Below are 21,721 nucleotides of genomic sequence, written 5' to 3' on the forward strand. Positions count from 1 at the left end.
CATACACAGACAGAATATTGTATAATAAATAAATAAATAATTTTTTTTAAAAAAAAGATGTGAGCTAGGTGTTGGTGGGGATAGTGGCACTCACCTTTAATCCTGGCACTAGGGAGGCAGAGGCAGGTGGATCTCTGTGAGTTTGAGACCAGCCTGATCTACATTCCTAGTTCTAGGACAGCCAGAGCTACATAGAGAAACTCTGTCTCGAAAAACCAAGAAAAAGAAAAAGAAATATGTAAAATGAGAATTTGGGGAAGTTTTGTTTATCACTGTATTTTTAATATTAATTTAAAAATTATCTTAGTCATTCTGACAGGTGTAAGATGGTATCTCAGAGTTGTTTTGCATTTTCCTGATAGCCAAAGATGTTGAACAGTTCTTTAAGTGTATCTTGGCCATTCAAGATTCTTCTGTTAAGAATTCTCAATCTAAATCTGTACCCCACTTTTCAATGGGATTATTTGGTATTTTGATGTCTGATTTCTTGAGTTCTTTATATATTTTGGATATCAGTCCTCTGTCAAATGTGGGCTTGGTAAAGTTCTTTTCCCATTCTGTAGCCTACCGTTTTATCTTTTTGACCACTGTGAAACTAGGGAGTCAACATGGAACTGACCTAGGCTCTCTGCATATGGGTGACAGTTGTGTAACTTGGTCTTTTGTGGGGTCCCTAGCAGTCAGACCAGGACCTGTCCCTGCCTCCTGAGCTGACTCCTTGGAACCTATTCCCTAAGGTGGGATACTTTGTTTAACCTTAATGCAAGTGGAGGAGCTTGGTCCTGCCTCAACTTGATATGCCGTGCTTTATTGACTCCCATGCAATGCCTTACCTCTTCTGAATGGAGATGGAGGAGGAGTAGATGGGGGGGGTATAGAAAGGAGGTGGGGGAGGGAACAGAAGAAGAAGAGGGAGGAGAAACTGCTTGATATGTAAAATAAGTAAATAAAAAGTTGTTACCAACATTTGTGATTAAAGATAATGAAAGTTTTCCTGGAAAAATTTTGTGCTGAGTATGGTGGTTACTGCAGTAATACTTATTGCAGTAGTGCTTAAGAGTGAGTCTTATACTGAGTATGGGTACTACAATAATACGTAAGGGTGAGTCTTACACTGAGTATGGGTACTGCAGTAATACTTAAGGGTGAGTCTTACACTGAGTATGGGTACTGCAGTAATACTTAAGGGTGAGTCTTAAACTGAGTATGGGTACTGCAGTAATCATGCAGTAGAGTAGTACTTAAGAGTGAGTTTTGCCGGGCGGTGGTGGCGCACACCTTTAATCCCAGCACTCGGGAGGCAGAGGCAGGCCTCTGTGAGTTCGAGGCCAGCCTGGTCTACAAGAGCTAGTTCCAGGACTGGAACCAAAAGCTACAGAGAAACCCTGTCTCGAAAATAAAAAAAAAAATTAAAAAAAAAGGAGTGAGTTTTATACTGAGTATGGGTACTGCAGTAATCATGCAGTGATACTTAAGAGTGAATTTGACTTCACACATAACTGAAGAAAATGTCAAAAGCAAGGAGTTTTGATTTTTGAAACTTAATCCTGCACAAATAATTAAGTAGACTTAAGTTCATGAAGTATGTGGGAGTTGATCCTTAGTACCTGGGATAGTGAGCCAAAGATTTGAAGTATTGCTAGAAACTGAGTGATAAATCTTTCTCTAAACCCCAAATCTCCAGTGATTTCTTTCCTTATAAACCCCTCATTTATCATGAGCTGCCAACATTCTGGATGGTTTCCTGGATCTCACTTTTTAAAATTTCTCTGATACTAGGGAACTCAGTAACAAGAAACTAAACACATGAGAGGCCACTCGAGTTACCAATCCGCTGGTCTCTGTCATCATGCTCACGGAAGGAAAAAATCTTTTCCCCATCAACCATCTCTAAATACTGCATGTTGAGAGCAAGTGATGACTAGAGAAATATATATATATGTGTGTGTGTATATATATGTACACACACACATATATAGAGAGAATGTTCATCAGAATAAATTAGATTATTTATGTAGAGTACAATATCTGAAAGTGTATGGTTACAAAAAATGAACAACTGATTCGAGTTTCGGCATGTATGTGTATACATAAGTTTATATTTTCTGCTCATCTTTAATTTTGTGGTTATAGATTTTTATTGTATGTGTATATGCAGAGTGTGTATACATGCATGTGTAGGTCAGAGGACACTCTAGATTGTTGGTTTTCTCCTAACATCTTGTAGGATTCCAGGAAGAGAATCAGGGTGTTAGGCCCGTGGGAAAGCAGCTCTGCCACGTGAGCCGTGTTCTCTCTCCTCCACTTTACTTATCTGACACAATCACACACCATAAATCAGGCTTGTATGGAACCCACTGTGTGACCTAAACCGGCCTTGAACTCCAGTGCTGGGATTACAGACGTGAGCCACCACACCAGACTACATACTTTACCCATTATAAGCCAATTTTTCCTTCATTTGTTGTTCTTGAGTCAGTGTTAACCCAGCTGGCCTTAAACTCCCCATCTCCCCCCTCAGTCTCCTGAGCACTAGGAATCTATCACGTACCTGGCTTCTTAGTGTCCGTCACCCCCTCATTCGTTTGCTGTACTGTACTCCTTAGATCTCAAGATAATCCTTCACCAGCTCATGTCATGATAAAGCCCCCAAGCTTTCCAACTGATGCTTGCTTAGTTTGAGAGATAGAGTGGAAATTTGCACATTTGGCTAATAGCTCATAAGTGATACACAGCAGTTATCTGTAAGACTAACAGCTACAACTTCCAAAATACTGAGCGGGCTTGTGTGGTCTTCTGTACCTTTCAACTGAAGGCCCTTACCCTGTATGCTTTTCTTTTTTGCTTAGAATTCAGAATTGTGTGGAATATACTTCAGTGTTTTATGATGCCATTTATCGTCACCTGCATTCCACTTTCTAGTCTGCCCATCTCCTAATACTATCTTATTCGCTTGTTTCTTTCTGGCACTAAAGGGGGGAAAGAGCGAGTATACAAGGTGAAAGGCCATGAGGAAGTGATACAGAGTGGCGGGAGAGGCCTGTTCAGGGGGATGGAGTTTGCTCATGATGAATTTGTGTATGTAAGCACATTTCTTTATTAATACTTTTCATGTTATGCAATCTGGAGAAAAAAATTGGGCTAATTCTCTAGTTGATTTTGCTTCCAAGTCTTTAAATACTAAGTGAAGGGTATAATATTAATAAAATGTTAATAGACATTTCTTTTTCTTTAATAACTTGCACTTAAGGGAAAACATATTTAGATCAAACCATATAATTATCTCACTCCTACATCTACTTGCACATGCTAAATTGATAGACCAATAGGGTCATTCGTGAATCATTGGACTTTAGCTCTTTAGTGAATTATTTGTGTGCCAGTGGCATTTATTATGTATAAACAAGTGTGGTGTGATGGGCCTGTTCACTTAAGTTTCATTGAAGAAGTAAATTTAGACCAAGGAATAATCTGAAAGTGACATGTAACACTAATAAATGCCATTGCTATGATTTTTGTACCAGTATATGATACCTTGAGCATCATACTTTGAAAAGAAAAAAAATCACCACCTTGAAGTATAGTTTGGTCTCATCTGCAAAATATGATCTTTAAATTCAACATAGTCCAAGAGAACTGGCATAATATCAATAGCCATTGTAGCAATAATGTGTGGTGTGTTGTGGAATGATTCAATCTTGCTCTTTGGGGAACATAGGAAGTGCCATCTGCATTGTTTGGTGCCAGGTTTGCTTGTTTCATTTTCTCAGCTACATGTCTTGATCATTTTTGTGTCAGTTGTATATAACACTCTGACTATCAAATAAAAGCAACTCTCGTCTTAAATAAAACTTAAGTGGTTAAGACTATGACGTATCACAGTTTGTACAGGGTTTAAGTTGTTTTCTAGACCTTTAAACGTCTTCACCATTCCATAATAATGGTCAAAAGAGCCAACACAAAAATAGTGCTTGTTTCTTAACCAAGTGCTGCTTTGAAGTCTTGAAATGCTTGATTCTGATTCCAGGTGTGGTAGTCTGAGGCTTTGAAAGCACAACGTCTCTCCTTATAGAAAAACAGTTAAAACTACCAAGAATTTGAAGTTTGGAAGACTTTTTATGAGTAGTCCTTTGAATTGTTTATAACAGAGGTGTACGTGACCAGGTTAGTTAGAAGGGGTTACAGATGGATGCAGCTCACATCCTGCTGTGTGGGGACTCTGCATACAGGCTTCGCTCTAAATTTGCAAGATGTCAGGAGCTTCTCTAGTGAGATTTTTAAGGTAATAATCTTATAGGTATATAAATCATACAGCATATGCTTTTCTTTTTTAAAGTATATTGTTGTAGTACAAAAGAGTTTCACAATAGCCCGGAATGGAATATAACAAAAGTTTTTTTATTTGGGGATAAACTCACAGAAAGGGAAGTGATCCGCAGTCCTCTGCGTGTGCTGGGAACCGGAACTGAATCCAGCAGCCAAGAGACCCACACATGCTTTTCACCGCATTTATAGTACATTAGACCACGCCCAAGTGGGCCAGCCTCTTAAAGACTATTGGCTGAAGGAGTTCCCACAGCAGTATATGATTTGGTTCTTTGTTGTTGTTTTTAAGCAGGGTCTTAAGTAGCCCAGCCTAACCTGGAACTTGCTAGTTGGTCAAGCATGACCTTAAGCTTTTGATCCACCTGCCACCACCTCCCAAGCCCTAGGATTACAGGCTTTGCCACCACACTTAGTTTATATGATGCTGGAGATCAAACTCGGGGCTTCGTGTATTCTAGGCAAACACTGCCAGTTGAGTTACACCCCAGCCTGGCTAGTCACAGAATTGTACACGTATAGTCATAATTTTAAAATATTTTCATCATTCTTTAGAGGCAGTCTCACTAGAAGCTACCCCTTATTTTCTTCCAGCCTGTAACAACCAATAATCGAGATTCTGCCTGTTGGAACATTTCATGTAAATGTGTGGTTTGTGGTAGCTGGCTTCTTTCACTTTTCATGGTGTCTCATGATTCAACCTGTTACAGAATGTCAGTACTTTTTTTTAGTGTTTGTTTTGTGAGCTGGGGATTGTACACATGTGACATCTGTGGATGTATGTGTGTGGATCTGTGCACCTGTGTGCATGCAGGAACCAGAGGACATTGAATGACCTGTTCTTTTACTGTCTGCCTGATTCTTTTGAATCAGGGTTGCCTTCACCTTCTTTTCTTTTCTTTCTTTTTTTTTTTTTTTTTGGTTTTTTGAGACAGGGTTTCTCTGTAGCTTTGGTGCCGGTCCCGGAACTAGCTCTTGTAGACCAGGCTGGCCTCGAACTCACAGAGATCCGCCTGCCTCTGCATCCTGAGTGCTAGGATTAAAGCCGTGCGCCACCACCGCCCGGCGTCACCTTCTTTTCTAAGACAGGTTTTACTATGAAGCTCTGGCTGTCCTGGAACTCACTCTGTAAACCAGGTTGGCCTAGAACTCAGAGATCTGCCTGCCTTTGTCTGTGCTAGGATTAAAGGTGTGTTGTACCACTGCTCAGTTGAGGCAGGGTCTATTACTGAACCTAGAGCTAGGCTGGCAGCCATCAAGCCCCAGTGATCCAATCACAGAATGCATCTGATGCCACCTCTGACCTCACTCACACACACTCACGCTCGCATGGGCCTACCCATCCACACATGTAGATAAAAAAGTCAAGGCATCACATCTTTCTCATGTCTCATACACACTCATTCTTACACTCCGTGTGTCATACCGCACACTCTTTCCTTTTGTTTTGGTATTTATGCTTCCAGTGAATTGTTTGGAACTGAGCGGAGACTCCACCACTACAGTATCCCGTTCTTGGGAGGCATGGGAACCAGAGGTGGCTGATGCACAAGTTCCTTTCAAGAGAGGGCAGTGTTTTTCTGTCTGTCTGTCTGTCTGTCTATCTGTTTCTGGATGGGGGATCAAAGCATTCCAACCCTGATAATGAACTGACATTGAAAAAGAAAAGAACCTACCTGCCAAGCTTGTTGATTAGGGTCAAGGACTGCAGGCTTCAACAGACCTTGCCACAAATTCCCATCAATCACTTGGTAGCTTTTCTACGTCATTTCTTCATCTGTACTGTGAAGGTGATGTAGTCACATAAACTTAGAAGTAGAGAGTATCCCATGTGCATTCCTTGGCCCTGTGGCTGATGTAAGAAAGTCTCTTTATCCGTAGTTCAGTTCTCTGTACTAGGCTACTTTTTTGGTTAGAAAAAGCATATAAATGGAAACTTTCAGAACTTATTTTAATTTTGGGTTGTTTTTTTTTTTTGAGACAGGGTTTCTCTGTGTAATATTCCTAACTGTCCTGAAACTCGCCTTGTAAACCAAGGTGGCCTCGAACTCACAGAGACCCGCCTGTCTCTGCCTCTCAAGTGCTGGGATTAAAGGTATGTGCCACCACTGCCCAACAGAATTTATTCTGAACTTTTTGAGGTTAGTGATCAGCTGAAATTCCTAGACCATTTCGTCAGCATTCAGCTGTGTGCGAGATCTAGAAAACGGTAAGCTGCTCTGACTGCAGAGCAGGTTTCTGTCAAGAGCACACTTGAGTTAGTATTTCCCCTGCTGTAGCTTTGGTGTGTCTCCCAACTGGTGCTAAGATCTGAACACTAGCTCCTAAATGCCTGTTCCTTCTGATGCTGCATTTCATTCAGTGTCCCAGGGACTTCATATTTTAACTGTGTGTGGCTTAGAGAAACTGTTACGTAACCACATTTGATGTCCCACAGCTCCTGAAGGCACCATGAGAAGTGTTTTCGGCTGTATATATACACCCCAGCTACTGCTAACAGGATCCATGTGCTTTTATTCCAATTCAGTTTAGTTGTAATGGTTAAGCTGGATCAAAATGCTTTCTGAAGATAGGTAGAGAATAAGCTTTACTCTACTGCAGAGTTGATTTTACACTTACATCAATTGAGATGGCAACTCTTAATTTTGATTTTAACATTCTTATAGAATATTAATTTTATAAAAATTAAACTTTAATTTTTTTTAAAATCAGATAATTGTCGCTGCACACAGAATCAGCAGAGATCCTGTGTACCCTTCATGTAGTTTCCACCATTAGTGACATCTTATAAAATTGGTACCCACAAGTAGGATGGGAACGGGAAGACAGGGTAGAGGAAGGAGTCTGGAAAGAGATTACACTAAAGCTAAAGACCTTTGACAAAGGCATATGGAAAAGGCATATATCTACTGTCTGCATACATAAAAAGTTTAAATGAGTCATTCTGTAATAGGGCTTCGTGCTAGGAATGGGTTCTGTCTCTGAGTTGTTGGTCCCATGGACTACCAAACGTTAGAGGCTGGTGTCATTTGCTTTGGTCCCTCCACAACTTGATGTTGAGACCCTATTGCTGAAGACACAACTTTTTTTTGGGGGTTTTTTTTTTTCGAGACAGGGTTTCTCTGTGGTTTTGGAGCCTGTCCTGAAACTAGCTCTTGTAGACCAGGCTGGTCTCAAACTCACAGAGATCCGCCTGCCTCTGCCTCCCGAGTGCTGGGATTAAAGGCGTGCGCCACCACCGCCCGGCTGAAGACACAACTTTTTGAGTCATAGAACTTGGAGAAATCAGGTTGGTGCCAACTTGGAAGTGTCACACCTACTGGCTAGTTTTCTTAGTGCTGGAAGATGCTGTGCATGCTAACAGAGGAGAAAAGCAATGATCATGTCCAGATATGAACCCTGAGAGCTGCATGCCATGGGTGCAGTACTGACACGTATGTTATGGATTGGATATAAAGCCTCTTCTCATGAACTCATGTCTGGCACCACTGACAGGACCAAGAACTCAGGCTGGGTAGGAATTGGCCCAAAGTGAGAGCCTACTACTGTTTTTCTGTTAAATGGATATAGAAGTAAACTTCTTTCTACGTTGTTATCTTTATACCCATAGATTAATACATCTCTCGGCCCTCATCAGAGAAGCTTATTTTTGTAGATGATGGCAGTGAACACCAAGCCCACAACTGGTCAGTGTGCAAGGAATAAGAGCCTATAGAGCAGGCGGCCCTTGATGGGACATTTATACCACATCTCCCTCCCAGGATTCAGGATCATTGCAGAAGAGGGTTCAGAAAGATTCCAAGAGCCAGAAACAGTGGACGAGTACAGTGAAGCAGTGTTTTCTGGGCATAACAGAAAAGTTACACATAGGAGCTCACAGTGGCTGTGACAGCATGCACAAGACGTATGTGAGATCAGACCCACCATGGATCGGGGAGGTAGTCACCAAGTCCTAGGCCTAGTCACTGAGAGAAAAAGAGTTAGTTTTCTACATGGATGTAACCCCCTAAGAGGGTTCCCTTGCTCCAATAGATGGCCCTAAACACATGCAAATACTGGTGTCATAAAAAGTAGATTCAGTGGACTTTTAAACAAAAAGCGTGAAATTTCAGGGAAATGGTGGAGGGGAAAGTGATAGGGAAGATATTGGAAGGGAGGGGTTGGGAGGGGACTTCATCAAAAACATATACATGTGTGAAATTCTTAATTAAAAATTTATTAAAAACTGTGCTTCAGTAGCCACTTAGTAGCATCGTTGACACTGACCCTCTTGGGGTTTCTCGTTGGCTCATGTTCACTTAATGCACGTGTTGAATCCTACCTCCACCCTGAGCACGCGTCCTCTCCCTCCCACCAGCCTCTGGTCTGTTCTCCACTGGAGCAGTGTTGTCATTTGAGGAATTTGATGTGAACATGCCATGCACCATGTAACCGTTGGGATTAGTTTTTTCACTCACTGAAAATTTACTCTATAACATATATAAGCATATAACATATATAACTACATGTATAAGCAGTTCATTCCTCTTTGCTAGGTAATCATCCATATTTGTGTATATCTTACCTTAGCTGTTAATAGTTGAAGGACATGAGGCTTATTTCCTGTTCTGAACTGCTCCAAATAAAACTGCTCTCAAGATTTGTGTATAGATTTGTGTGACTTGTTCTTTCTCTGGGAATTTATCTCCCAGAATATAACTGTCGAGTTGTATAGTAGTTGCATATTTTGTTTTTCAGTAAAATATCACACTTTTTCCCACAGTAACTGTACCATTTTCATCCTGACAGTGTATGAGGATCTGATTTCTCTACATCTTTCCAGCATTTAGAGTTCTTCATTTTTATTTTAACCATTTTGATAATCTGTATAGCGCTATATTATTGCAACCTTATGTTTCTCCAATGACCAGTGAGTGCTGAACGTTTTTCTGTGTGTGTATTTGTTGTGTATGTCTTCTTTGGTGAAGTATGTTTGATTACTGTTAGCCTTTGAGTGTATATATATTGGACTTGGAGCCTGTCCTGGAACTAGCTCTTGTAGACCAGGCTGGTCTCGAACTCACAGAGATCCACCTGCCTCTGCCTCCCAAGTGCTGGGATTAAAGGCGTGTGTCACCACCGCCCAGCCATATATTCTTTTCATAGCCCTTTATTATTACATATGTACTTTCCCTCTGGGTTATACCTTGCCTTTTCATTCTCTTTCTTTTTTTAACTTTTATTTAAATTGTGTGTGTGTGTGTGTGTGTGTGTGTGTGTGTGTGTGTGTGTGTGTGTGTGTAAAAGTCTATCTGTGTTGTGCTATAGGAAGATGAAGAACAGAGACCTGGGATCTCCTGGAACTGAAGTTACAGGCAGTTGTGAGCCACCGTGTAGGATGTTGGAATTCAAACTCAGGTCCTGTGGAAGAGCAGCCAGAGCTCTTAATCCCTGAGCCAACTTACCAGCCCCGGTTTGTTTTCTTAACAGTATCTTTTGCAAACAAACATTTTAAATTTTTGGTAGAGTTCAGTTGAGGTTTTAGTATTAAAGAATTCTGTCTTACTTTAGATTCTGAAGATCTGGCTGGTTCTGTTTTGCTTGTCTGTTTGTCTGTTTGTCTGTTTGTTTTGGTAACCATTTCATAATTGTAGGACAGAGTATATAGTTCAGTGGTAGAGTACTGGGCTAGTATTGCAAGGCCTTGGGCTCCACCCCAGTCCTGACCCCTCCTCGACTCCTTCCAGAATGTTTTATATAGTTTTATGTGTAAGTTGATGTTCTTTTTGGAGCTGTTTAAAATTATGATAAATTTACTACTTTAGCTAGTAGTGCTCAGTTCCAGCAGCATTAAGTGCTTGTGTGGTTTGTGCAGCTATCACCACTGTCTCACCCTGGACAACCCTGACCATTGACTCTGTCCAGTTCAGGGCTGCTCTGAGTGTTTCCATTGTCCAGATCCTTTACCATTCAGTCTCTACTCAGTCAGTGCTTCTCAAACCATCCCAGGAACTTTCAGACTCTGCAGTAACATTTTAGTAAAATCCAAACTAATGTACTTATGTATAAAATTTTAAGAAAAGTTTATAGATATTTTTGTTACATTGTGTACTTGCCACAGACTAGAGGAAGAAAGAAATGGAGTAAAACTCAAAATATATTAGTGTTGGGGGAGGCTGCTAGTTTGTTTCCAACCACCCTGACTCTAAGTAATCACACAGAAACTATGTCATTTAAATCACTATCTGGCCAATCACTTAAGCATATTGCTAGCTAGCTCTTATATCTTAAAATAACATAAGGAGATCAAGGGGATTCGAATCAGAAAGGAAGGAGTCAAACTTTCGTTATTTGCAGATGATATTATAGTGTACATTAGTGACCCCAAAAACTACCAAAGAACTCCTACAGCTGATAAATACCTTCAGTGATGTGGCAGGTTACAAGATCAAAAAAATCAGTAGCCCTCCTATACACAAAGGATAGAGAAGCTGAGAGGGAGATCAGCTTTTATTTCCTTTTGTTGTTATTAAGAAATGTTGTGGAGAAGTTGCCTTCTTAATTTTTTTTAAGTTCTGGGAATCGGACCCAGGGCCATAACTACACAAGGATTGTTCTCTCCCGCTGGCCTCCATCAAGCAACCTTTCTCCATGAAGAACTTTTATTTATTTGTTTGTTATGTGTATGGGTGTTTTGCCTGCACGTATGCACCTTGTATGTGCCTGATGCAAAAACCAGAAGAGAGCATTGGGTCCTCTGGGACTGAAGCCACTATGTGGGTGTGGAAATTGAACCCCATTCTTTATAAGAGCAGCCAGTGCTCTTCACCACTGAAGCCACTTGAAGCATTTAAGCATTCCAAACGTTTTAAAGTCCTTCTTGGCTCCTCTAAAGTGCTAATAAGGTGTCGTAATAAATGTCCTCCTATCTTTGTGTTTATTACGTAGAGAACAAGACTTGAAACATGAGTTCAGACTCCAGCCAAGCTGTGATCACTACTCCTCCCCTTCCCAGCATGCCTCACAAAGAGAGGTATTTTGACCGAATCAATGAAAGTGATCCAGAATACCTTCGAGAGAGGAACATGTCTCCTGATCTACGTCAAGATTTCAATATGATGGAGCAGAGGAAGCGAGTTACTCAGATCCTGCAGAGTCCTGTGAGTTGAAATAATCCTAAGGCTTTCTTCCTCTTGAGCCCGTGTATAATGTGATGAGATAGCTTAGACTCCCTTAGATGAAAGAAGGGGTGGAGAAAGTGAGCTTCTGCTTGAAGAAAGAATGGACTCATTTATAAACGTCACGGGAACAAGCTAGGTATTTCATGTGCATGATTTCGTGTTCCTTTGGACACCTTACCTTCACATTCATAGCAGAAAGGAAAAACTTGAGTATTTTGAGAAGTTCTTCGCTTTAGGAGCCTACTGTTAATATGTGAACACACTCCACATTAACTAGGCTATAAATGTATTATAACTGTAGCTTAAGCAGAAAATTTTGTCAACAGCAGTTGACTTACATCATCTTGAAGTGATTCGTTCAATTTCTTCCACTGCTTTAGTGGAATTGCACAGATCACATAAAATGAAGGAAAGTGGTAGAATTACTTGATTTAAGAAACAAAATGGATTTATAAGTTTATGCATAATGAAGGTCGAGTGCTAATTCAGGCAGAGTTAGTACACATAGGCACAAGGTATCTAGGTTAGGAGTATATTAGGTTCCAAGCTGCTAAAATAAGCACAGGCCATCCAGCTACCTGATGTGGCCTGGTAAGTCATTTTGTTATGTGTCCTTGTGAATTTAATCACAGGAGTAGAGTCCAAAGCCAAAGGGGAATTTCATTCTGAGTTTTTCCTGTACTAGTGGCCTTGATGGAAGCACCGAAAGACAGTTACAAAGCAGTGCAAGCTTTGACGGATTTTCTAACTATTGTGCTGCTTTAAAAAAACCCTTTCAAACGGAGCAGAGAGTAGCCGGAGCGATGATGATGGTGGAGTACTTGTTCAGTGCCTTACTATACTCAAGCCTAAAGAATCTACTAACTATCCAATTGAATATTGTAACTTAGACTGTGAAATCAAGATCAAATTTTGTTCAGGATTATAAAATACTTTTTTTTTAGTGTCAGTGTCCCAGAGAACCAACCAGTCAATGAAAATTTAAGCAGAAGAAGAACTTATTTCTATGCCAGATTTTTTTGTTTTCTGGTATTTCTCCATTAAAGACATGATAACTTTGAGAATATTTCACTTTTATACTATGTATTTCCACTTTTAACTGAAGTTAAAAGCACTCATTTTATTTATACCTGGAGAACTTAAATAACGGGAAAGAACAGGTATAGTGTGTCCTTTGTCTCCCCACTTAAAGTGATTTCACACGGACCCACAACATTTTTATCATGATTATCCTGCACACCTCACTCGAGCTCTTCCTGTTCTCTACTCCTTTCCAACTTCCTGCCATGTATATATAACAGTTTTGCTGCCGTATACACATCAGTATGGGGCCCATGCACTGGAGCAGTCTCTTCCCTCCTGGAGGAGCCCTGAACTGTCAGTTGCTTCTCGGCTTATGATGGGAGCTTGTAAGCCCCTTTCCCTCCACGCTGGAGCGCTCATGCAAACTCCCACAGCTACTGTGAGTCCAGAAGACACTGTTTCCCCCCAATCCTCTCCAGCCTCTGGCTCCTAACAGTCTTTCTCCCTCCTCCTCCTGGTGTTCTCTGTGCCTTACGGCAGGAGGTGTGATAAAGATGTCCTGCTACGACTGAGTCCTCTGCAGACATTGATTCTCTGTACTTCAACCGCTGTGAGTTTCTGCATTAACAGAAATTTCTCCGATGAGGACTGAGAGCTGTATTAATCTATAGGTATAGAGAAACACATTTATAGCATAGTTTGATATTATGTTCATTTAGCAAATAGTTAGGTTCATCCTTGGGACTATGAGTTTCATGGATGCTTAGTCAGGTTTACAGAATCAGACATGTATTTCATTCGTGGCGCAGGCCTTATATACAAATGGAAAGCGCTTGGTTGCTCTTCTAACCAGTCTTGCCACTGTTGCACCCATGGCATGCCCTGATTTTTTATATAAGTATTGGGGATTAAACTCAGGTCTTCATATTGGCATGGCAGGCACTCTACCAACTGAGCTTTCTTTCTAGCCTCTTTAGCTTTTGTTTCTAGCCTTTTTTTGTCTATATTTTATGAAATTTAATTTATGGTCTTTTTCAACAATGAAAGAAAATAAAACGATTCAAGATTCAGATAAGCTTAATTTCCTAACTTTAGCATTTTAATCCAAGCATTATATAGAGTATTATTTTAGACTTGTATTTGATGAGAGAGCTGTTCAAAGTGTCATACTTTAGAGGCAAACTAAGTTTTCAAATAGGACTTTTAAGTCGCAACATTAAATGACTTCTTGAAAATGTTAAACATCTAATGATGTTGGAATCTTGTTTTTAAAAAAATCACATATCCTAGTAGACGATGGACAGTTTTATACAGCTATTACACAGGAACCAACCCTCCATTCAAGGGACAGACTGACAAGACTGTTTTCTAAGTAATAACCCATGGGGTAAATCTCTGCCTTCTTTTACTCAAGTCAAGGTTCTTCACTTTTACCTAGGAAAATGGGGAAAACAAACTGGTAACTGAGATAAACTAAATGCAGTGTTTCTAGACACGCAAGGCCCATGTCCTAACCGTGTGCACTCATGTGTGGTAGCATAGGAGGAAAGCTGAGCAGCGCAGGTGTAAGACAGGCTGTGGACGTGGTGGAAGGAACTGTAGAGAGTTGAGAATGGGCCATAAGGAGATGAAATTCTGAGAGTCCTCCTAGCTAGGAGGTTTAGAAGGAACTCCAAGAAGAAGGCTGCGTTTAAGACAACTGTTAGATCAAGGGCAAGAATTCCTTAGGAAGAGGAGCAGTGGATGCAGGCCCTTGCATCTGACACAGTACAATGAGTAAGCACACGGAAATGCACGTTGTGAAGAGACCAGGGCCTTAGGTTATAAGGGCAGGCAGATAAAACCAGGAAAGTTATAAGGCACTTGATTGTGCAACTCCTGAAGTCCCAAAGAGCCAACATATTTTCTCATTACTTCCAGTTTAAACCTGTTTTTAAATGTAATACATAATGCGTTTGTGTACAGTGTTGTTTTGAATTGGTGTTCAAATCTTAGCTCATCCATTATTTATTAGGAAACTCACTTAGCTTGCACTTCAGTTCCCTCACTGGTAAATAAGGAAATTACGCATTTGCTGTGAAAACAAAGTGAAGCAGCTAAAGTATGTAATAGGGTGCCTGGTACACTGTGGCCATGTGTTTTGTGAGGCGTTTATCTAATTATTCTCTCAGTCAAAAATCGGGAGTCAAATAGTGGGGTAAGACCCTGATGATCAGAGAAGCTGAGAAGCCACCAATGACTCCCTCATTTTTCATTCCTCCATCCTAAGACTGCGATCCTCTGAGTCCTGCCTCCCCCCTCTGACTCAAAGCAAGCTTCATTGTCAAAATGAAATCAAAATGTCACACAGTAGTTTTATAGAAATTGTATGCATAAATTGCTAAGTTAAAGCACATGGCACTCTTGTGGCAATCCTTTGACAATTATAGTCATGATGTCTTGCTGATAACCTGGTCTTTGAAGTTCTTAAAAGATTCTGTCACTCTGATAGCATTCTGACTTAATTGTACTGTTTATAGAATATCACAATCTCCAGTTCCTCCCTTTGTTAATGGTCTTTTGAGGAAGAAGATACCGTTTATGCTGTGGGTTTGTATGTAAACTTACGTAACTGTTTTGTATATGTGTTGCTGTAGATGTAATAGTTGGCTGTCCCCCGTTAGAAGCCAGGGTGTAACCTTGCCTGCTTATAACTTATAAGTTATAAGTGTCTCACTGTGCTCTGATGAGTTCTTGCTGCACCAGGGCAGACACTTAGCCCAGTACTCCAGGATTGCTAAAGTCCACTAAACAACCTCATTTGCTTTATCCACATCCAACCAAATGCTCCATGCAGCGAGCGGCTCACTCAGCATTTCTGCTCACAGCACACTTGCTGCCTTATATTTGGTTTCGGCAGTGCACCCCAGGCCAGCTATGGTAAGGTTAGGGAAGAACCTCTGCCCAAGTGAAAACTTGAGCTTTCAATTTTTATTGCCTTTACTTATTAGCTATGCAGCCTAGGACAAGTCATTGCATACTTTAGGAGTTTTTCATGTGTTCATGTAAACCAACTACAAATGATTACTTTATTGACATTTGATTGTTGTAAGAATGTGGTTAATGATTCATCTTAAAGACTAAGTACCTTTATTGGTTTCTTTATTGTAACATAGAGCCTTATTATGTTGCTCACACTGGCTGGCCTGGAATTCAGTTTGTACCCCAGGTTGTTCTTAAACTCAACATCCTCCTGCCTCAGCCTTTTAAGTGCTTTTTAAAAGTGTATATCACCTTGCCTGGCTCTTTGAATGTTTGAAAGTTGAGTAAATTTAGTGAGTTTTCTAAAATGAACCGAAACAGTTTTACCAGTAGTAATTGTCATAGTTACTGCTGTTTTATGATCTAAGTGGTTATTTGAGTAACTTTCCAAAAACACAGGAAACAGAAACTGAATTGTGAATGTATGTGACCAAAACTTAAATCTTTAGCTGTAAAAAAATTATTATATTGATGTATTGTCAACTATATGAAAAGGTTAGGCTATGTTTATTTACATTAAAAATAGCTTTCTTTATAATACAGAGAAGCCATTTGGTTTTAAAGGGCACACTCATCCTTGACTTCAGAAGGGCTTTTACAGCCTCCCATGGCACCACAAATAATTCAAAACTTCAGGGTGGTGCTTATTATGTTATGGGTTCTACGGAAGTGAGAACCTTTTTATTTCATTTTTTATTATTTTATTATTATTGTTATTATTATTTTGTTTTGTTTTGTTTTTTCAAAGCTGGGTTTCTCTATGTAGCCCTGGCTATCCTGAAACTTGCTTTGTAAGACCAGGCTGGCCTTGAACTCAGAGATCTGCTGCCTCTGCCTCCCAAGTACTGGGATTAAAGTTATGCACCACCACCAAAATGAGAACATTTTTACCAACAAAAGCCTTTGTCTGTGTCCTTACCCTGCCATTTAATACCTGTGTGACTTTGGAAAACCTTGTAAAGCTGTACCATCTCTGCAGAGATTTTTATCAGTTTAACAAATATGTGTAACTTCTTGAGCAGCAAGTTGCTCTTTAATCTTGAAGTTAATATATATATGTATATATATAATCAGTACACTGAGCAGGTTTTCCTGACTCGTGTGTTCGTTGGAGGATTAGATAAATTTTAATCCAGTTGTAGCAAATGTATGCAACTTTACAGTGTGCACGTAGTACCATAACCTCATTCCTGGTTCTTACCATCATCCCTGGGCTTATTTTTCTCATCAAGTTGACTTTCCTTGCCTATGTTTACATTGTTTTATTTTTGTTCATTTTAATCTATTGGAAGCTACCTTAAAGGCTTCCTGGGAGAATGTGAGACCAAGGACACTAAATAAAATCGACTGTGTCCCTCCTCACAGCTGATGTATAGAATGAGTGATATATATTGTAGGTACTATTTTTTAACTGAATCAAAGAATATTAATTATAGCTGCTTTAAGCTGAGGAATGTTTAAATGGTTTTATTTTAAAGGGAAGATACACTTTTACAAGAGCAGATTGGCCATGTGTCCAGGTTTTTTCTATAGTGTATAAAGATGAATGAGGCTGTCTGGAGCTGCTTTTCCTTGCGGCCGTCAGCGTGGTAAAATACTTACTTTACTCATCTTTATAAGGGTATCAATTTGTCTTACACACAGCTCATATATTTTATCCATGGGGTCTTGGAAATAGTTTTCTAATAAATGTAATATGTCTTAGAGGATTTTTATAGGATAATTGATCTGGTTTCAGTCATATATTTAAATGCAATTATGTGTTTTTACTTTTTAGTTTCTTTTGAGACAGGGTTTTTCTGTGGCTTTGGAGCCTATACTGGAACTCACTCTGTAGACCAGGTTGGCCTCGAACTCCCAGAGACCTGCCTGCTTCTGCCTCCTGAATGCTGGGATTAAAGGTGTGCACCACCACACCTGACTGTATTGTACTGATGATTTATATTTAACAAGCCTTAAATCTATAATGGAAAAAAATGTTTTCATGGACTCAGGATTATAATATAAATATAAGCTGTTTCATGGCCTCAGGATTCTAATCTGGTCATTTTTAGCAGTTTTTTTAATTAATAATTCAACTATCCACTTGCCTTTTTATCAGAAAGCATAGCTTCTTCCTTTCGGCTTTTGTATTTTCCTTAAATCATCCCAAGAACTTCAAACCGTCTACCATCCAGACGGTATCCATTAAGTGCATGCGCCTGTGTGGGTGAGAGTAGAGGTCTTTCACCACATCCTCTCTGCTGAGAGAGCGGGAAAATCCTTTCCCCTAAAAAGCGGGAGCTGCTGTGGGTTTGCCTATAACCCAGATCCTGGTGTGTCCTCTGTGATACAGCAGGAAGGACAACCCTCTTCCTGGTGTGGCCCCCATGGTGCAGCAGGAAGGACGGATGACCCTCTTCCTGGGCTGAGTTGTAGCTCAAGGTGACTCAACTTGTTCAGGCATGTCTGAGCTTAAGAATGTCCAATATTTTTCTTCCTTAAGAGCTTCTTGCTCTTTCTAGTGTCTTATTATTTTTTTGTTTCATATTTGATTTTCCATTGCATAGGAAAAAACCCTCAGAAGAGGTTTGGGAGAAAGTGTTTATACATGTAAACAACAAGTTCCATGTGAGATGTCTGTGCTCAGACGGTTGTTTTGTGTATTACAGGCCTTTCGGGAAGACCTGGAATGCCTCATCCAAGAACAGATGAAGAAAGGCCACAACCCTACTGGTTTACTAGCCTTACAGCAGATTGCCGATTACATCATGACCAACTCTTTCTCAGGCTTTTCTTCTCCTTCCCTGAGTATGTCAACTGTGATTTTGTTTTCTCTCCTGTGGAACACTACTGTCCAGCTACTTATTCTGTTCAGATTCAGCCCTTAAGTGTATAGCATAGAGCTAGGTCTGGTGGCACAAGCCTACAGTGACTCCTCTGGAGGGGAAGCAAAGAGTCATAATATCAAGGACATAATATCAACGACAAGGTAAATTAATGAGGACCCTCAAAAGTAGGGGGGGGGAAAGGTCTGAGGATGTGGTTCAGTGGTCAGTGCACAGGCACAAGGCCATAGGTTCAAGCACCAATACCTTCTAAACGTTAATAACATCTGACACTTAGAGCAGCAGCATATTATAAGACAATCCCTACCCCAGATGGATGTGTTGGAATAGCCCTGGAGACCACTGGATTGGTTATATTGCTTTATTTGGCTCACAGTGTCAGAGCAGTTTCTGTCCCCCATGGCAGGAAAGGCGAAACAGCTCTGACTGAGATGGGAGCCTGAGGCAGAGCAGCTGTTCACAGCACTGGGAGCAGAGAGAAGAGAGTGGATCTGTCCATGGTGGTCTGCTTTTCACCAGCCAGCCCCCTGCCAAAGGCCGGACAGTGTTCACAACAGGGCACAAACTGGGGACCAGGCGTTCAACACATAATCCTGTAGTGGACATTTCAGATTCAAACATAACAGTAACTGTAGAGGGAAAAGTTAAAAAGCCATTCACAAGAAATCATGTGTTACTCTTCCCTGTGTCCCATGCTATGAGCTGAGAGTTGGAGTTGATTATTGCCTTAAGAAGACTGAAGGAAACCTTGACAGAAAGAAGAAGATCAGTTAAGAGAGCTTTGTGTAAAGCAGTGGGTGTTTCTTCATTCCGTAACTCATCAGTAAGAGCTGCATTTTGTGTCCCTGAACTCCCTCGAGAACTACGACCCATTGGCTGAATACTCTGGTCTGTGATTGTGTTCGGAATTGCTTCAGTGAAGGGCAGATGTGCAGGCCACAGAGAGCTAGTGAGCATTGCTTCATGGAAGACTGGAGATAGGGGCCTTCATTTGCTCTTTCTTTTATCTGTGCCCTTTTTTCTCTTTCTTTCGTCAATAGAGGGCTCTAAGGATTTTTTGATTCAGGTATTTTCCAAACACTTGAGGCATGATAGTAGGAGAGTGCCAGGCAGGGGTGTTTGTAGAACCAGATGCACCACTGCCTCAGGCCTGGGTCCTGGGATCGCAGTCTAGGGAAAGGAAGTGAGTCAGAGTGAAAAGGCCCTTCACTGTCAGACCCAAGACAGCTGCCAGCCCAGAAAGTGCAAACCCATGTGAAGAAAGAATTCTAGCTGATGGTCTGAGTGAGTGCCAGGGAAGGAAAAGAAACTGAAGTCAGATCATTTAAAGACCGTGAAGGAATCTCAGTGAGAAATGTAAATACCTGGATTAGATATGTGGTTGCAGATATATGAGGGAGGAAAACAGGGAGAACAAAGCTGAGAACCAAAGGGAGCTTAGTGGCAGGCCTGACGTGCTGGGGAGGAGCGTGTGAGTCACCTAGTGGCTTCTGAGAAGCAGTCTTCCAGCAGAAACAGAAATGCACAGCTCGAGCTATTTTTAAGCACTCTGTAACAGTGGACATTTGTACGAAGCACTGTTTTAGGGACAAGGACTACACTAGCAAGATTCTTTTCCTCTTGGACTGTGAAAATCCACTATGCAAAGATGATCAGACTGTAGAGAGTGCTATGCAGAGAATTACAGTGTGATTATGTGCTGGCAGTGTCTGGCTCATACGAAGATAAGGTCATCAGAGACAACCTCTTAGAGGAGGTCACATTTAAACTGATGCTTGAAGAGTAAGGTGTATGGTATGTCTTAAGATGGAAAGAAAATATCCAAGCCCTGGAACCTGGTAAATGTGCCGAGTGGGAAAGGAAGGAAGGAAGGAAGGAAGGGAGGGAGGGAGGGAGGGAGGGAGGAAGGAAGGAAGAAAGAACAGATAAGTTTGAGCTCTTCAGTGAGCAGTAAGAAAATCATAGCCTGCTTGTTCTCTTAGGAGACAAGTAGAGCAGAATGAGATGACAGCGCAGGCAGGCAGTGTTATTTAAATGTGGCGGTAGGATGGCTGGGCGTCAGTTGTCGTCGCCAGGCTTGAACGTTCAAATCTTGTTCCCACTTGTGGGAAGACATTTTTAAACTGGAGAGTGATTTTCAAAGCCCCACTAGATTCTCTGAGCAAAAATGGACCTGAAGATTTTATAGGGTTAATAAGAAAAGTAGGAAGGGCCGGAGTTTAGGATCCAGTTTTGCTTGAAAAATGAAAGAAGTACAACTTGTGGCATGTTTGCTTTAAGTTGTTAAGCTGTGACAGGTGAGAGCTCAGCAGAAAGTCTTGGCAGGTGGATACAGAGAAGAATTACCCAAGGAGCCTCTGCACATGGCTTCTCAGAAGACGGCAGAGGTGGAGTGGGAGTCCAAAGGGGAAATCTAGAAGTTCTAAAGGCCAGCAGGAGACTCTCACCTCTGAGCATCCTAGGGTCCACATCAGGAACACACATTTGGGGTTGTAGATGCCAAGCAGGGCAGCAAGAAAGCCATATGTAACCTGGTGGGGTAGTGTCGAGAAGTGGAAATGATCAGTTTGGAAAATTTTTTTGTGATTGTGTGAAAACAAGCTAAGTTACTTTGGGAGTAGAAAAAGAGTAAAGAATAAAATAATGATGACTATAAAATTTTATTTAAAAGTAAAGTATTTTAGCTGGCTGTGGTGGAACATCATTTGTTCCCAGCACTTGGGAAGCAGAAGCAGGCAATTCTCTTGAGTTCTAGGCTAGCCTGGTCTACATAGCAAGTTCCAGGCCAGCCAGGGTTACATAGTAAGGCCCTGTCGTCTAAGAAAAATAAAATAACTGGGTGGTGGTGGAGCACACCTTTAATCCCAGCACTTGGAAGGCAGAGGCAAACGGATCTCTTTGAGTTTGAGGCCAACTTGGTCTACAGAGCAAATTCCAGGACAGGATCCAAAGCTACACAGAGGCACCCTGTCTCGAAACCAAAAAAAGAAGGGAGGGAGGGAGGAAATAACAAAAAGGAGTAAAGATTGTTAATAATTGAGCTTGTCCAAATTGTAATGTTGTCAACACTAGAGAAATAAAGAGAAGACAGGAAGAAAAGTGAGACAAAATAAAATCGCTTTTGGATTTTGTCTTCTGAGACTGAGTTGTAAGTGACATGAGTGTAGAAAAGAGGCTTCAGAAGGTGGGGGGCGTCTGGGGGAGAGGCTGGGCAGGAAGAAGGGGTCAAAAGAGCAAAACCAATTCTGTTTATATGTTACTCTGCCACAGGCCATTAGAAATAGCAGAACGGCCGGGCGGTGGTGGCGCACGCCTTTAATCCCAGCACTCGGGAGGCAGAGGCAGGCGGATCTCTGTGAGTTCGAG

The 21,721-nt window shown here is 41.0% G+C and overlaps 1 protein-coding gene across 3 annotated transcripts in view; it reads left to right on the forward strand.

The window, feature by feature from the left end:
• Positions 1-21,721, forward strand: part of Add3 (adducin 3) — a 113,065-nt gene that overhangs the window by 73,281 nt on the left and 18,063 nt on the right. For all 3 annotated transcript variants that reach the window (XM_005352461.2, XM_005352464.3, XM_005352463.3), the window contains exons 2-3: positions 11,251-11,462; positions 18,179-18,317. In XM_005352461.2, the coding sequence (XP_005352518.1) occupies positions 11,268-11,462; positions 18,179-18,317 (334 nt within the window). In that variant the 5' untranslated portion in view covers positions 11,251-11,267. The remainder of the gene's footprint in view (positions 1-11,250; positions 11,463-18,178; positions 18,318-21,721) is intronic.

This window comes from Microtus ochrogaster, chromosome 8, assembly GCF_000317375.1.
Source record: "Microtus ochrogaster isolate Prairie Vole_2 chromosome 8, MicOch1.0, whole genome shotgun sequence".
Classification (NCBI taxonomy): Eukaryota; Metazoa; Chordata; class Mammalia; order Rodentia; family Cricetidae; genus Microtus; species Microtus ochrogaster.